This window comes from Heloderma suspectum, chromosome 14, assembly GCF_057233095.1.
Source record: "Heloderma suspectum isolate Gila_16-S chromosome 14, 16-S_ref, whole genome shotgun sequence".
Classification (NCBI taxonomy): Eukaryota; Metazoa; Chordata; class Lepidosauria; order Squamata; family Helodermatidae; genus Heloderma; species Heloderma suspectum.
In genome coordinates this window covers 18048113-18065000 of record NC_139471.1, presented here as the reverse complement: position 1 = coordinate 18065000, position 16888 = coordinate 18048113, and the positions used below count along the sequence as shown (strand labels likewise).

The 16888-nt window shown below is 47.7% G+C and overlaps 1 protein-coding gene across 1 annotated transcript; it reads left to right on the top strand.

Annotated features, from left to right (window-relative positions):
* The first annotated feature begins 3005 nt into the window (after positions 1-3005).
* LOC146335731 (uncharacterized) lies at positions 3006-15192 on the top strand. Its single transcript, XM_084821504.1, has 3 exons — positions 3006-3201; positions 5741-5802; positions 14780-15192. Exons 2-3 carry the CDS (start codon positions 5760-5762, stop codon positions 15148-15150), a joined length of 414 nt encoding a protein of 137 aa, XP_084677630.1. The 5' UTR covers positions 3006-3201; positions 5741-5759; the 3' UTR covers positions 15151-15192.
* Positions 15193-16888: the final 1696 nt, after the last annotated feature.

The window sequence follows — 16888 nt, the reverse complement described above, 5'->3', positions numbered from 1 at the left end:
GAAATTTGGTTCCCTGCAGTTTCCACCTATTGGTTCCAGTCCTGCCCGCCAGAGCAGTGGAGTACAAGTCTGGTCCATCCTCTGCATCATCTTCATCTTCTGTGTCTTCTCCATCTTCCAGAGATTTGAAGACTGCGATCATGTCTCCCTTTACTCTTGTCTTCTTCGGGATAAACGTATCCAGCTCTTTGAAATGTTCCTCATGGGATTTCATTCACAGACACCCCTGCCATCATGTTCAGTCTTTTCTGAACTAGGGATGGTGCAGGTGCCCAAGTGGGTCTGGGAACCCGCTGAATCCCCCCACCACCACCCATGCCCCCAAATCAGGCTCGACACACCCCCACCCTTTGCCCACGAGCGAGGCTGGGACTCACCACAGCCACCCAGTCTCCATGCAAGTGTCCATTTTAGCGCAAGATGGGGCTCTGCATTTTATAGACCTACTGTTTGCACAGTAGATCTACAAAAGGGTTGCCATAAAGGTTCATTTTAGCCACAGAAATGAACCTTCATGGCCACCGTTGTGTAGATCTACTGTACGAACAGCAGATCTATGAAAATTCATAGCCCATCTTGTGCAAAAATGATGACTCGTCAAAAAAATGAGAGCTGCCGAGAGCCCCCTGGATGGCCCAGCAGTTTGCCCTGTGCTGCTCACCAGGTTGGGTAAGGAGCAGGGGTTCAGCGAGTAGCATGCAGGGCAGGCAGGGGGGCCTTTGTTCATCCCTATTCCGGACACACTTTTCATGAGCTTTCTCTGGGGCTAGAACCCTCCATGTCTGTTCGCCTCTGGCTATCAGTAGGGATTATAGAATCATGGAATGTAGGGTTGGAAGGGGCCTACAAGACCATCACATCCAACCACCTGCTCAATGCAGGAACCCAAGTCAGAGCATCCCTGACAGATGGCTGTCCAGCCTCATCTTGAATGACTCCAGTGTGGGAGAGTCCACCACCTCCCCAGGTAATGGGTTCCTTTGTTGTATTGCTCTAACAGTCAGGACGTTTCTCCTGATGTTCAGCTGGAATCTGGCTTTCTGTCACCTGAGCCCATTATTCCATGCCCTACACTCTGGGATGATCAAGAAGAGATGCTGGCCTTCCTCTCTGTGACAACCTTTCCAGTCCTTGAAGAGCGCTATCCTATCTCCCCTCAGTCTTCTCTTCTCAAGGATAAACATGCCCAGTTCTTTCAGTCTCCCCTCTTAGGGCTTTGTTTCCAGTCCCCTCATCATCTCCATTGCCCTCCTCTGAAGTCTCTCCAGCTTGTTTGCATCCTTCTTCAAGTGTGGCACCCAGAACTGGACACAGTACTCAAGATTTGGCCTTTGCTTGTCCAAGTCTTGGTTTGAATCCCTGTGTATTCAACCATGTTGGTGCTGGAGGGGATGCCCATTTTGTGCAAATTCTGTTGTAAAAAAAAAAGAATGCATTTAAAAAAATGGCCAAAAATATTATTTCCCCCTTAGGCTAAAGCATGAAAATATGCATTCACGGAGAATTTGCATATTTGCACCTGTCCTATCCCCACCAGCTGTCACAGGCTTCCTTGACAGCTGGCGGAGACAATGGGAGTTGTTGACACCACTCCCAGCTGCTCACTGACCTGCAGAGTGCTCGGTGGCCAGGTTGGACAGCGCCCCATGGTTCCACATGCAGGGGCCATGGGACCTGGTGTGGCATGTGAGGGAGTCAGCTGGCCTCCTGGAACCAACCTGAGCACTCGCGGCATCCCGAGCCAACAGTATTTTTTTCATGAATGCTTCATCAGTGGATCGATGATGACACTGACTTGCTAATCATCCCAGAACATTTAATAAGCACAGCCCAGGAGTTTTATAACCTGTTAGCTTGTGAGTGGTGGTAATTAAGCTCAGAAATGATAAATAATTAAGGACTAATTACGTGATATCGGTAATTTCATTTTCCGGTGGAGCGTGCTTTGTTCGTTTGCTCTGCTGATTGGAGGCAGTCACATTTCCCTCGTTTGTAGCTGGCTGGAGAGTTGAGAGCCTTGCCGCTTTACAGGGGAGAAATAAGACGGAAAGTGCTCTATTATGTAGGCAATTGTCCATTTCTTAACAGAAGCTAAGTACTGCTGAGCCTATTGTCAGGTGTGAGTTTGGGGAAGGAGAAAACAGAGTTGTAGAAGAGTGTTTTCATTCCTTACATAGCCAGAAGGCTTGTGAGCACTGTACATGAGGCTGGAGTTGGAGTTAGCACTTAATCCAGCACTGGCAAGAACCTCTGTTTGTGTTCTTTGCTGCAAAGTGGAAGTTAACAAGCTGGAAAGAATTCAGAGGCAAGCACAAATGAAGATGGTCAAAAAGTGTGAGGAGAAAATGTAGATGAGGGAAAGCTAGAAGAACCCCCTGGGTTTTACTTAACAATAAGAACGTTTTAGATATTTCTCCTCTACCCTCTCCCGGGACAAATCACTAGGAATGGGGGAGAATTTCTCCCCGAAACTATGGGGGGCCGAGTGCCAACGCATTCGGCCCCCCGAAATAAGCGGTGAAATTCTCTGCCCCCCCCCCCGGATGGGACTTAACTTTGACGAATGTCCCTCCCGGCGGCAGGTCCCGGCGGCGGGTCCCAGCGGTGGTTCGGCGGTTTTTTGTCAGGGGCGGGGGCGGCAGCCGGTCTTTCGACTGGCTGCCGCCACCACCATTACAAGTGAAGTAAAAAAACAAACAAACCCCGTGATAGGCTACGTAACGATTAACGTAGCCTATCACGGCTAGATCTCCAAAGTCAGCCATGATAGGCTATGTAAATCGTCACGTAGCCTATCACAGGTGACTTTGAAAAAAAAAAAGCACGTACGCAAATGGTGGTGCTATGGGCGCCGCCATTTGCGTACGTGCTTTTTTTTTTTTTTTTCAAAGTCACCCGTGATAGGCTACATGACGATTTACGTAGCCTATCATGGCTGACTTTGGAAATCTAGCCGTGATAGGCTACGTAAATCATTACGTAGCCTATCACGGGGGTGGGTTTTTGTTTTTACTCTTTTTTTCACGGCCGGGTAGACAGGGTGCTTCTACCCAGCCTGAATTTCGCTGGTGAGGGATGTGGCGCCTCCCCCCCGGCCTGAATTTCAGCCAGGCAAGGCGGGGCGCCTCCCCCCCCTCGCCTGAACTTCGGGGGGAGAACCGAAGCGCTTCCCCCCCACTGCAAAGCAAGCTTCGTGGACAGGTAAGGGACTTTTGCCCATCCCTACAAATCACTCCAGCCTTCCCATTCCCTAATGTCTGGTTTGCACAGGGTATCCAAGAAGATCACATCCAGCCTGTAGAGGCTGGTGGCTCAGATTTCAGTGGGGCTGTGAATCCATTCTGGGTTCCAGTCAGAACTCTAATGGAGCTATCCAAGGTGCTGAACCCCATCCCCCAAATAAATTCAATACATTGGATCCTTGCTATCCCAGGTGCTGAGCCTTTCCCCCAAACTAGGTTCAACACCCTGGATAGCTCCTTTAGAGTTCTGACTGTAACCCAGAATGGATTCACAGATGATTAGATAGATAGATAGATAGATAGATAGATAGATAGATGGATGGATGGATAGATAGATATTATTGTCTGTACTAGGTGTAGATAACCTGGCACCCTCCAGATATTTTGGACTATGAGCCCCATAAGACCTAACAAACGTGGCCAATAGTCAAGGATTGTGGGAGTCCCAGGGTAGTATCCAATGTTAGTCCTACGTAGAGTAGATGCATTGAAATGAATGGGAATGACATTAGTCATAACTAACTTAAGTCTCATTCATTTCAATGGGTCTACTCTACATAGGACTAGCATCCGATACTAACCGTGGTCCTGAACACCCGGAGGGCACCAGCTTATCCCTGGTCTATACTAACTAGCAAAGTTCTTCAAGGTTTCAAACATGGGTCTTGCTGATCCCCCTGGGAGATGCTGAGGTTTGAACTTCAACCTTCTATCACTGAGCTATAGCCTGTCAAGGGCTCCTTGGAGGCCTCTCTCAGTCTAATCCAGTAGCCAAGTCCAGACACAGACAAAGGGATTCTTTTCAAAGCTTTATTCCTCTTTTACAACTTAACAAATCTACTGTTAGCAACTAGATATGAGCAGCAGAGTACCTATGCCCTAAGTTGGAACAGTTGGTCCCCGTTTGAAAGGGAATCACTGGCAGACCCTGAACTTACGGGCTAGGGAGAGTCCCTCCCCTTTTCCCTTGGATCCTTTGGGCGCAGACATTGTTTGCGTGCCAACTGGGCACTACACCTCCTTTCTGCGCCCCCCATTTGGTGTTGCTCCCTGTGTCAGTGTCGCGTGTCCACCAAGTCTGCTTCCCGCGCTCTGTCACTCCCAGGACTGCTATCTAAGCTAGGAATGCCAGTGGGAGGAATCTCCATCAGCTGTTGGCCCTGGGAAAGAGGAGCGCGCTCCTCTCCCAGGAGTGACTCCTCTTCCTCAGAATCAGAACTACTCTGGGATTCTATGGGCTCAGTGTCCACCCTGACATAGCCTTTCCATAGCCATTTGGAGTTTTAAAGGCCAATGCTCTCACTTTAATTCAAACATGGAAACAAGTAGGCAGCCAATGAAGTTGCAATACGATCCGGATTATATGCTCTGATCTGTGGGTGGTGGTCCTTTCAGGGCAAAACTGCAGGGCAGAAATCCAGGGCCTCACTCACCAGAACGAGCAGAAGGGCTCCCAGAGCAGTAGGGCTAGCTTACCACATTCTGAAGGAAGTGAGGAACAGCTCAGCAGAAACAGCTCTGCTCAGGGGGCCCAGGTGCAGGCTGTCCGTCAGACTCCTGGACTGAAACAGGCACTTGTGTGACATCCCTAGCAGTAACACACACTACCATCTAAAAAGCTTTCCCCTTACCCCATAAGACCATTAAATCCAGATACTAAAATTACCTAACTGCATGACTGTCTTTGGGGGTAAGATGATAGTCTTGCAGTGACATTTTTCATAAATGGAAGTTTCTAGTACATTTTATACACACACACAGACACACACACACTTGGTGCAGACCAAAGGAATTTCCGCCCCGTCTCTATCTGGAGTGTGTGTGTGTGTGTGTGAGAGAGAGAGAGAGAGAGAGAGAAAGAGAGAGAGAGGGAAAGAGAGAGAGAGAAGGAAAGAGAGAGAGAAAGAGAGGGGGTATTGCTTTTGGTAGGAATCAAATTGTTTATTAGGTAATTAGTCAAATTATGGCCAACCCTCTCCCCTATTTGTTGTCCTCCCCCTGGAATTGTCAGTAAGAATGCATGCTTTGAGAAACTTGTGTAGGAAAACCTGGTACATTTTAGGGATGTACGGATCCCCTTACTGTGAGTCTGCGGGGGTTCTGCCGGGGGGGGGGGAGGCGATCCGTTCCTCCTCCCCGGAATCCAAGCTGGCTGGCTCCACTCTGTGGAGCCACCAGCTGGCTCTGTCCCACCTTCCACTGGGAGAACAGAACAGAACAGTGCTCTCCGGATGCAACTGGCGTCAGCTATGCCATTTGCATCCCCGTTTCTTCTCGCGATAGCCTATGCGTCTCTATTTACATAAATACTTATGTAGACTATTGCGTGAAAAGCCAGGGATGCAAATGGCGTCCACTGCGCCATTTGCATCCCTGTTTTTTCACGCAATAGGCTACATAAGTATCTACATAAATAGAGACACGTAGCCTATCGTGAGGAAAAACGGGGATGCAAACTCCGTAGCAGACGCCATTTGTATCCGATCACTTACTTCCAGGTTTTGTACAGACGGTGGAATGGAACTGGCCAGGGGTGGATATTCGGTCCAGAGAGGCACAGGTGAGTGTGTTCATTCCGCCGCGGACTTCGGGGGGACAAATTCACTGGAATTCGGTCTCATTGGAGTCCGCGGTGGATTCCGCGGACATCCCTAGTACATTTGTTTTGCTAATCTGATCAACATGATCTCTGCTTTCTTTGGACATCCCCCAGATCATTTCATCAATGCTACCCTTCTGAAATCCACCTCCTATTTCACATTAGGCCTAACTTGTTTCTGCGACAGAGACAAATCTTTCTGGATACCAATGAAAACCGCAGGAGTACTTCTCTGTATAATCAAATGTCCCTCCCCCTCTGTAATCCAGAGCCTATGACTTCTCTGTGTCTGCCACTGGAAATATTGCAGCCGCTTCCTGTAGCGATGGGGAAAACTGCCCCACCAATCAAATCACATCATCAGCAAATGCTGGGGAAGTTGAATATCCATGGGGAGTGGACAATTCCCTTTCAATCACTGGGGAGCCAAATGTCGGCTTTATCTGTCGGAATCTCATTGAGCGCTGCCTTAGGTGGTGAAGCTGATGTCTGGTAAATTCTTCATGGGGAGAAAATAGAATGAGGACATATGATTAGAAGAGTTGAGGATGCTGGGAGTAATGAGAACCCATTGGGTGCCTCCTGCTGTGTGTGACGGCTACAGACAAATGGAAGTTGTTGACAAGGTCTGATTGGCCTGTTTATGTCCGTAGATTTGTTGCACCAGTGGGGCTTTTTGGCTTTTGGATACTGATTTTTAATCCTTGTTTGGATGCATAGGGGTGGATGTTTGGAAGGACCTCATCAAGCACTTTGCAAGCCCCATTCCTTGCCAAATGGGAAGGGTATGTAGCTTGATGGTGGAGATGTATGGATTGTGAAAAACCCATTCCATTTCACCGGCTTTTTCACAGTAGGGATGTACAAAAGTCACTTACCTTTCCGCGGATTCTGTTCATGGTGGGTGGGGAGGCGTTCCGTCCCTCCCCCCGGAATCCTCGACAGGGGGGAGGCGATCTGGTCCTCCCCACCAGAATCCTCGATGGCTGGCTGTGCTCCGCGGCAGCTCCACAGAGCGGTCGGCCAGGCCCAGGCCAGGGCTGTCCGCAGTTGGATTTCCGGCTGCAGAGGGTTCTGGGTAAAACAAACAAACAAAATAACATGTACGCAAATGGCGGCAGCTATGGCCGCCGCCATTTGTGTTCCTTATTTTTCTTCGTCTTAGTCTATGTCAATATTTACATAGACTAAGACGAAGAAAAGAAAGGGGAACGCAAATAGCGTAGTGGGCGCTATTTGCGTTCCCCTTTCTTTTCTTCGTCTTAGTCCATGTAAATATTGATGTAGACTAAGACGAAGAAAACTAAGGAATGCAAATGGCAGCGGCCATAGCCGCTGCCATTTGCGTACGCATCTTTTTTGTGTTTTTTTACCCAGACATGATAGGCTACGTAAGTCTTTATGTAGCCTATCACGTCTATGGGGGGGGGGAAAAACCCGAAAAACACAGACTGCAAATGGCGGCGGCAGCCAGTCGGAAGACCAGCCACCACTGCCGAAGCCACCGCTGCAGCCGCCACTGCCCGGAAGTCTCATCCCGGAGGGGATCCACACGGGGCGGGGGGTGGCAGGCCGTTCCGTGATGGATCCTTCGCAGAATTCTCTGACATCCCTATTTCACAGGCACTTTTCTTTCTATCATCCACCCATCCATGGAATCAGATTTGTTTGTTTGTTTGTTTCTGAATTTGCACAAGTCTCTATTTGCACAAATGTGTGAATTCCCCCCAAATGTGTATTTTCACGCTTTAGACTCTGGGGGAAATCACTTTTTTAGTCAGTTATTTTTTGGCTGGGGAGTATTTTTCTACAACAACATTTGCACAAAATATGGGAAAGTTAGAAAATGGTCTGCCAGTCCACATAATCTGCTCAACAACTGGTCAGCTGTGGAATCCCTGAGTTGGATTCGTGAAAATACGAACTCATTTGCTTCCGCTGCAGATTCCTCCAACATCCCTACTTGATGGTACAACATAGGCTTTACTTGAAGAAAGTTACAGGTAACTTCCCTAGCATCTCTAGTGACTGCTACATTACTCAAGCACCTGTCTAGTCAAGAGAAGGCCCGTAGATCAGTGGTGGATCACAAGCTGCATACAGAAGATCTTAGGTTTGATCCCTGGCATTTCTAGGTAGAACTGGGAAATACCCTTCTCTGTTATGCCTGTCCCAGACTCAAGCAAGGATGACTTCTCAAATCAGGATTCAAAGTCCAATGGCTCTGTGGATCCTCCTGACACACCTAGCACTTTGCATCAGTTCCTAGTACCTTGAAACTGTGCTTCCTTGACCTTGCTATTCCTTGAACTGATCTTTTGTGCTGCTCTCTCTTGGATAGGGATGGCACAGGTTGACTGGGTCCAGGAACCTGCAGAATCCAGCCCCATCCATGCCCCCAAATCCAGCTTGGCAATCACCCCGCCCCACCCGCCCCCACGAGAGGCCGGGACTTAGGGCAGCTGACAATCTCCACGCAAGCCCCATTTTAGCTCAAGATGGGGACTCTGTATTGCCTTAGATCTACTGTTGTGCCCAACAGTGGTCATAAAGGGTCACTGCATTCACATTGGAGGCCTCTGATGTGGTTGAAATGGCCCTTTACAGCCACCGTTGTTCACTGCAGAGGATCTATGAAAAATACAGAGTCTTGCACTAAAAAGAGGCTCGCATGGAGACTGGGTCAGCAGCCAAAGAACCGGATACCCTGCACTGCTGCCACCCAACCACCCTACCTTGACAGCCCCATTGGTTAAGCCTGTGCTGCTCACTGGGTTTGGTAAGAAGAAGGAGTTTGGTTGGCAAAGCATCGGACCGGTGCTCCGGGTTCCAGCCATCCCTAAGCTTGGACTCCTGTAAGTAACGTCAGATTGGCTTTGACCCCTCTGCTAGTTCAATCCTTTCCTGTCACTGCACTCTGAGACCTTGATGGCTTTCAACCTGGCCTGAGTTGATCTTGCTCCTCAACCTTGTGGACTTCGATGTTTTCAACTTCAAACTATTATTCCCTATCCAAGCCCAAACCACTGTAAGCAGGACACTCTCTGAACCCCTGGGGACTCAAAGAGGGATGGCTGAGAATTTTGCCTCACGTCCATTTCCATAAGAATTCTTTTCAAAAATTCACAGGTTACTACACATCTAAAATGGAAATAAATTGAGATTGTCTTTTTAAAAAAAAACAATCCAGGAGATATCAGAAGTGTCAAATTCATCCATTCAGGCCAGGGATGTAGAACATCAGGCCTGGAGGCAAACTTGAAATCCCAATCCACCTTCAGAGTTCCTAAAATGGCTCCACTCCTCTGTGCTGACCACCAATCATTTGGTGGCGTTCTGGCTTTTGTGCAGCTTTTCGTCCTTTCTAATACATTGAAATACTCTCCTAAGGCTTAGTTATGACAGTAAGGGCCACTAGTCAGCAGATAGATGGCCATAGGAGAGGCCAGTTCCCAGGAACTGACCTCGGTGCTTGTGCTCCGAGGTCAGTCCCCTGAGAACCGACCTCCCCCCCCCCCGCCTGTGCTGCCTCATAGGCAGCGTGGAATGGCCCAGCACTCCGTGCTCTGAAGAGGAGTTTGGAGCAGCAAAAATGGGGGGGGGGTTCCTGGGGGCATGTCAGGGCAGGGAAGTCAGAAATGCTGGTATGACACATCTGACGTGTCATCTGGCTGCTGCTTCCTGTGCTCCGAGGTCCCACTGCTAGACAGCCGAAATTGGCTGTCTAGCCATAAATGCACGGCAGCTGAAGCACACAGGGGATGATCCCCTCCGCGCTTATCCTGCCCTGCATTGGATAGCTGGTCACCTCTGAGTTCGGAGGCAGCTGCCTATCCCATTGCACCCTCTGAGCTTTACGATAAAATGTGATGGAGTTTTGACCCTTCCTTTTTGCCTCTGGCCTTGCCACTGTCACATTTGGACTCAATCACCACTGATCTGAGACCACCGAGACGTCTCCAAAATGGGATTTAGCCCTCAAACCAAAAGAGATTCAACACCCCTGACCTAGGCCACATTCTTTGAGCATCTTGCTGTTTAAAATCTAGTTTTGAATCCCTGGGTATTCAACTATGTTTCTGACCTTGAATCAGGGTTGCCACCTCTTTTTTTTGGTCTGATATGCTTCTCAACTTTAAAAGTAGGGATGTACAAAAGTGACTTACCTTTCGCGGATTATGTTGATGGTGGGGAGGGGAGGCATTCCGTTCCTCCCCCTGGAATCCTGGATGGGGGGGAGGCGATCTGTTCCTCCCCCCTGGAATCCTCGATGGACGGCTGTGCTCCGCAGCAGCTCTGCGGAGCAGCCGGCCAGGCCCAGCCCAGCCCAGAGCCATCCGCAGCCGGATTTCAGGCCACAGAGGGCTCTGGGGGAAAAAAAAACACCTGCGTACACAAATGGCAGTGGCTAAGGCCGCCACCATTTGCATTCCTTATTTTTGGCCGTCTGAATCTATGTAAATATTTACGTAGACTATGATGGCAAAAATAAAGGTTTACAATAATAAATCTTTACGTAGGCTAAGACGGCAAATCAAAAAGGGACGCAAATAGCGCCTGCTATGCTATTTGCATTCCCCATTATTTTCTCCAGCATAGTCTACATAAATATTTACGTAGACTAAGATGGCCAAAAATAAGGAACGCAAATGGCGGCGGCCGTAGCTGCTACCATTTGCGTACGTGGTGTTTTGTTTTGTTTTTTAACCCACCCAGCCATGATAGCTACGTAAAGATTTACGTAGCCTAACACGTCGTTTTTTTTTTTTTAAACCCAGCCAGGATAGGCTACGTAAATCTTTATGTAGCCTATCACGTCTTTTTTTTTTTTAGTAAGACTGGAAATGGCGACTGCGGCAGTGACTGCAGCAGCTGCAGTGGCTGGTCTTCCGCCGCCTGGAAGATCCACCCCAGGTAAGTCTCATCCTAGGGGGGATCCACGGGGGGGGGGGGGCAGGCCGTTCTGACATGGAGTTCGGGGGGCCAAATGCACTGGCATTCGGCCTCACTGAGATCCGTGGCGGAATTCTCTGACATCCCTATTTAAAAGCTGTATTTTAGACAAGCAAAGCATGATCCTTTCAATGCCTGGAACAGCTGTACTTATGGAATTTGGACGGAAGAGATGGGTGATTTTTTTTTCAATTTATTTTTTTATAGTAATTTACCAACATTTGCAATGTTCTTCATATTCAGGAGAGAAAGAACTTGGAATTTACTGAACTGTTTTTCAGAAACTGAAATGGTTAAATTCACCCATCCCTAGACTTGAAGAGCTATGCACAACTGGCCTCTCAAAAAGTTCCACTCTATTTAAGGGTAGAGAAATTGGCCAATGGGGATGGAACCATTTTGTCTCCTCCCTAATTGAAACATTTGTGTTGTGTTTGCAAATCCTACAGTTCCATCTCATGTCCTGCCAAATTAGAGGCACCACACTCCCCTCACTCATGGAAATAAATTGTACATGGAGGAAACTTACCCTTCTGTTTCCATGTTTCATTAAGCAAAAACAAAATCACAAAGGGCAAAATGTGGAGAAGGCTTGGTGTGTTCTGTCTCTTTAAACAAATTTTATGGCCTGAAAGGTAATTGATTTGCAATAGTATTAAAGATGGGTGGTCAGGGACACAGCAATACTGTTCTGCACTTCACTTGCCTGGAGAAAACCACTGACAAGGCAAAAAAAATAACAACAACCCATTAACTATTCCTTTCTTTCTCTTGGTGTGTCTGTGATGTGCTCCTGTTTTTCTGCACTCCAATGAAGGAAGTATTCTCTACTAGAGATGTGCGAACTCACCCCTGTTGGGTTCTCTGGATGCTCACCCAGCCCCTGCCCCCACTTGCCGATCACCAGAGCCTACGCTCATGACCAACCCACACTCACCCAGTAGCCTCATTGAGCTCTGCCGTCACCATTGTTTTGAAAAAGAAAATGGTAGGGATGTCAGAGAATTCTTCCACAGATCTCAGTGAGGCCGAATGCCAGAGCATTTGGCCCCCCAAAATCTGAAGCGGAACGGCCTGCCCCCCCGCCCCCCACGGATCCCCCCTGGGATAAGACTTACCTGGGGTGGATCTTCTGGGCAGCGGTGGCTCCGGCGGCGGCTCCGGCGGCGGCCGGTCTTCCGACCGGCTGCCGCCGCCGCCATTTCCAGGCTTGTGGGGGGGGGGGAAAGACGTGACAGGCTACATAAAGATTTACCTAGCCTATCATGGCTAGGTTTTAAAAAAAAGACAAAAAAGACGTGATAGGCTACGTAAATCTTTACATAGCCTATCATGGTTGGGGGTGGGTTTAAAAAAAAATGTATACGCAAATGGTGGTGGCTACGGCCACCGCCATTTGCATTCCTTCTTTTTGGCCATCTTAATCTGCATAAATATTTACGTAGACTATGACAGCAAAAATCAAGGGCAACGTAAATAGCGTAGTGGGCGCTACTTGCATCCCTTTTTCATTCACCGTTTTAGCCTACATAAATCTTACGTATGCTAAGATGGGGAATCAAAAGGGGACGCAAATGGCACCCGCTATGCTATTTGCATTCCCCTTGATTTTCGCCATCATAGTCTACGTAAATATTTACGTAGATTAAGATGGTAAAAAGAAGGAACGCAAATGGCGGCGGCCGTCGCTGCTGCCATTTGCGTATGCGTTGTTTTTATTTTTTTTACCCAGAGCCCTTCATGGCCGGAAATCCGTCTGCGGACGGCTCTGGCCTGGCCGGGCCGGGCCTGGCCGGCTGCTCCCTGGAGCTGCTGCGGAGCACAGACAGCCGTTCGAGGATTCCAGGGGGGAGGAACGAAGCGCCTCCCTCCCCGGCCAGGATTCTGGGGGGAGGGATGGAATGCCTCCCCCCCCCACCATCAACATAATCCACGAAAGGTAAGTCACTTTTGTACATCCCTAGAAAATAGCGTTCACAAAGATGTGCATGTTTTTGTATGTGCGAAAATGCCCATTTTTGCAAATGTGCATATTCTCATGTGCGAGATGTGCATTTTTGCATATGCAAATATGTGCATTCGCAAAAATGTGGATTTTCGCAAGTGCACAAATATGCACATTTTTGCGATCGCCATTTTATTTTTCAAGAAATGGTGGCCGCGAAGCTCGACAAAGCTGCCAGGGTGAGTGGGACTCTTTCCAACAGTTTCTCTTGGGGTTGGGGGGGAGGCCTCCCCGTGCTAGCCACATGGCTTCTCTCTTTCCTTTCAATTTTGTTTTCTGGTTGGTTGGTAGCTGGGCCACCATTTTGCATCTCACACAATGCCTTAAATGCATCATTCTGGGCATTGTGTGTGGGGGAGTGTGGGTGTGGCAGCCGCCACAAAGCACAAACACACACAAATTGGCAGGGAACATTCAGAGAATATTCTGCAAAATGACTTGGGGGGGGGGGTTGCAAGAGAGGAAATTCTCTGAAACTTTCTCAGAAAAATCTCTTCTGAGAAATGTCAGCTCAGCTCTAGATGTGTAACATGGCAGAACAGCTGACACTTAAGCTTTTCAACTGGCGATTGCCGCTAGGCCTGTAATAGCAGCATGATGTGCCGACATTAGCAGGTGATCACATTTATCGACTTGCTATGCTGAAAACCTTCTGCTGCTGTTCTCTGAAGATTGAGGGCTTGTTAAGGGTGCAAAAGAAGACCAAGCAGAGCCCCCTGTTCCATGGTCAGTTGGCAATCCAAGTGGCACCCATATTCGCTTCCTTCTGCTGGCCCCAATAATCATGTTTTCTTTGGTGGGCAGGCATTCAGGAGCTGCAACTTTTCCCTTAGGGCAGATGCAGTCATGGGGAAATGTTCATTCACTGAATTCCACCCTTTCTCTTTGCCCTGTTCAAGGCAGGGACAGGGGTTGCATATTTTATCCACATATCATCTTGGGCCTTGTTGCCAGTCCACACTTTTCATTTTGCTTCTGGGTTCCCTACCTCTCTTTCTTCCTTGTCTCTTGGAACCTCTCCCCATCTCACCCCACAAAGCTGCTTCTGTCCCCACACTGCATGTGATGTTTTACTCCTACCCAGGGGACAGCTTTCCCTTCCCTCTCAGAAAACAAGGTGCAAGCATCCTGACACTTTTTCTGGAGCCGTTGGAATGTTCCTGAATATCCCGTGCCATCACATGGCCTTAACTAATAGCATCAGAAGTTTCCCTGACATGAGAGCCAGCACGGTGTAGTGGCAAGAGCGTTGGACTAGAAGCTGGGAGATCCGGGTTCTAGTCCCCACTCGGCCATGGAAGCTCACAGACTGGGTTGGGCCAGTCACAGACTCTCAGCCCAACCCACCTCACAGGGTTGTTGTTGTGAGGATAAAATGGAGAGGAGGAGGATAATGTAAGCTGCCTGGGGTTCCTTGCAAGAGGAAAAAAGGTGGGGTATAAATGCAATCAATCAATCAATCAATCAATCAATATAGGTACCTAACAAATGCTTGCCTGACCTTTGATCACATTTCAGAAAGGAGATGCTGCAGTCCTATACCCCTCCCCACAGCTTCATTGTGTGCATATCCTTTTGGAGACTTTCATAAGTTTGAAGTAAAAATGTAGCTCCCTGTTGGAAGAGAACTTCCTACAACCTTCTTTTCTTTCGGCTGAATACACTAAATTTCTTCGTCTCATGATTTGCTTTTCATATACTTTGATAATCCTCCAAGCTGCTCTCTAAATGCTTTTTAGGTTGTCAACATCCTTCTTGAACAAGCATACCAGCTGGTATAAATTTTAATGGCCTGTTGAAGCACTGCCATTCCTATTTCCTTATTTTCTATATGATGTATTTTAAAACACAAAATATGGTGTTCTTCAGAGGAGACTGGTGTTTTTCTACACATGTTAATGAGCGCTGTGCCCTTACATAGATCTCGTGACAGAGGGGAAAAGCAGCCTGCATATGCTTACAGGAACTTTGTTCCTACAGCCACTTTAAAAAAGAAGAAGAAGAAGAAGATGCAGAAGAAGAAGAAGAAGAAGAAGAAGAAGAAGAAGAAGAAGAAGAAGAAGAAGAAGAAGAAGATGCAGAAGAAGAAGAAGACGCAGAAGAAGAAGAAGAAGACGCAGAAGAAGAAGAAGAAGACGCAGAAGAAGAAGAAGAAGAAGAAGAAGAAGAAGAAGAAGAAGAAGAAGAAGAAGGAAGTATGCTCCTTTGAGGAAAAAAGAAACACTTTGTACATGCTCAGAGAGGCATCCAGCCCATGGTCCAAGAGGATATGCTGTTTTATTTCCCCTTCCCTTCTGTCCATTGTCTTGTCTGATTTTCTCCAGGGAAAGTTTATCACACCTGCCCCCTAGTGTCTCCTATGAAATGGAACAGAGACGGTTAATAAATTTGCTAACAAAAAAGAAAAATGTGTGTTTTTGTTTTGGATTGATTGAACCCGAACTTAACATGTGTAAAAGTCCTAATTGCATCATGCTCCATTGTGCCGTGAGCTACTTGGCAAACAAATGACAGATGCGAGCCTTTCGTGATTGGTCAGCATACAATGCGTTGGACTGCAACAGCCCCATTACGGGCTGCTCCCTCCTTGAACAGAACAAAAGGGCAGGCTGAGAGGTGGTACATTAAAGAAAGACAACGAGGTCTCGGTGAAGTCATTAGCTGTCTATTGTGTCAGGCTGGCAGCTGCTTTGAATCTTGGCTCTAAAAATATCCCCTTGTTGAAATGATTATTTTCAATATTCTGCATAAGCAGCAGCAACAGCACCTCCTGATCCCACAATGCAAGACCACCAAGGGATGTGCGAGCCATGAGCTGATTGCTAGAACCACCTAAACGGGGAATGTTTATTGAGATCGAAGGCCAATGCTCTCTGTGTGTGTTATGTGGTGCAGTCTGCATGACAAAGTCCATCTGCTAAAGTCCCCTCTACTACTAAATGTTCTGGACCAATGTCCTCTTTTGCATCTGCCCACCTTAAAACGATCAATTGCTCCAGAAAGTAGCAGCTAGGCAGGTTCGGGCAAATGTGATGCTTGAGCTCACTGAAGTTCTCTGAATCCTTCCTCAAAGTGTGTTTTGCCTCATTTGTGTAATGGGATGTGAACGTCTTTTTTTTTTCCAGATCGGGAAAAAAGTCACATTTTTAAATGGGGAAAAAATGTGCATTTTTTTTAAAAAAAATGTACATCCCCCCCACCGAAAAATACACGTTTTTACAAATGCCCATTTTCCCCAACTGAAAATGTGCATTTCTCCCATAGGCTGAAACATGAAAATTCAGATTTGGGGAAGGGGGGTGGATTTGCACAAATGCACATTCACATGAGTCCACAGATGCTCAAGCGCACATAGGCACAAGCATACACTTTCAACCGTGAACAAGAAATTGCAACAAAAATCCTGAGAATTGTGTTCTTCCTTGTGTTCACATTCAGGGTTGCAAATGGGAGATGTTTGCATGATTTGTGAACAGGAATTAAGGTCCCATACATCTGTAGTAGGGGTAGAAATTCCCATACATCCTTGGTTAAGAACCCACAGCTAGATTGTTACCCAGGACTCCTTACAGGAGCATTTGGCTATTGACATCGGACCCACCAGCCTCCACTGGTTGGGAGGATGCTCACACCATATGCCCTCCTTGGGAGCACCTATATGCCACCCCACTCCCATCATTGTAGAGCCTCTACCACATGGGCGGATTGAAGAACTGTCCTTTTCAGGAGGCCTTCTGAGATGATGGCACTGGATTGCTGGTGAATCCCTTTTCTGATGCTGTTGCCTTAAGAACATAAGAAGAGATGTGCTGGATCTGACCAAAGGCCCGTCTAGTTCAGCATCCTGTTTCCCACTGTAGCTAACCAGCATCAGACAGGACCAGCATCAAGGGTAGGTGTGGTTGGGCGCTTGCTGAAGACCCACAACTCAGCAGGGACCGACAAGATGCCCCTGGAGTAGTAGTAGTAGTTCTTCTTGTTCTTGTTCTTCTTCTTCCTGTTGTTCTTCCTGTTGTTCTTGTTGATCTTGTTGATCTTGTTGATCTTCTCCTTCTCCTTCTCCTTCTTCTCCTTTGTCTTTTCCTTCTT

What these genes read in the sequence shown, in the direction of transcription:
- LOC146335731 (XM_084821504.1), top strand. Translation starts at nt 5,760, where the DNA reads ATGGAACTGGCCAGGGGTGGATATTCGGTCCAGAGAGGCACAG. An exon ending in TTCGGTCCAGAGAGGCACAG is followed by an intron (nt 5,803 to 14,779) that starts GTGAGTGTGTTC and finishes TTGTTCCTACAG; the next exon opens with CCACTTTAAAAAAGAAGAAG.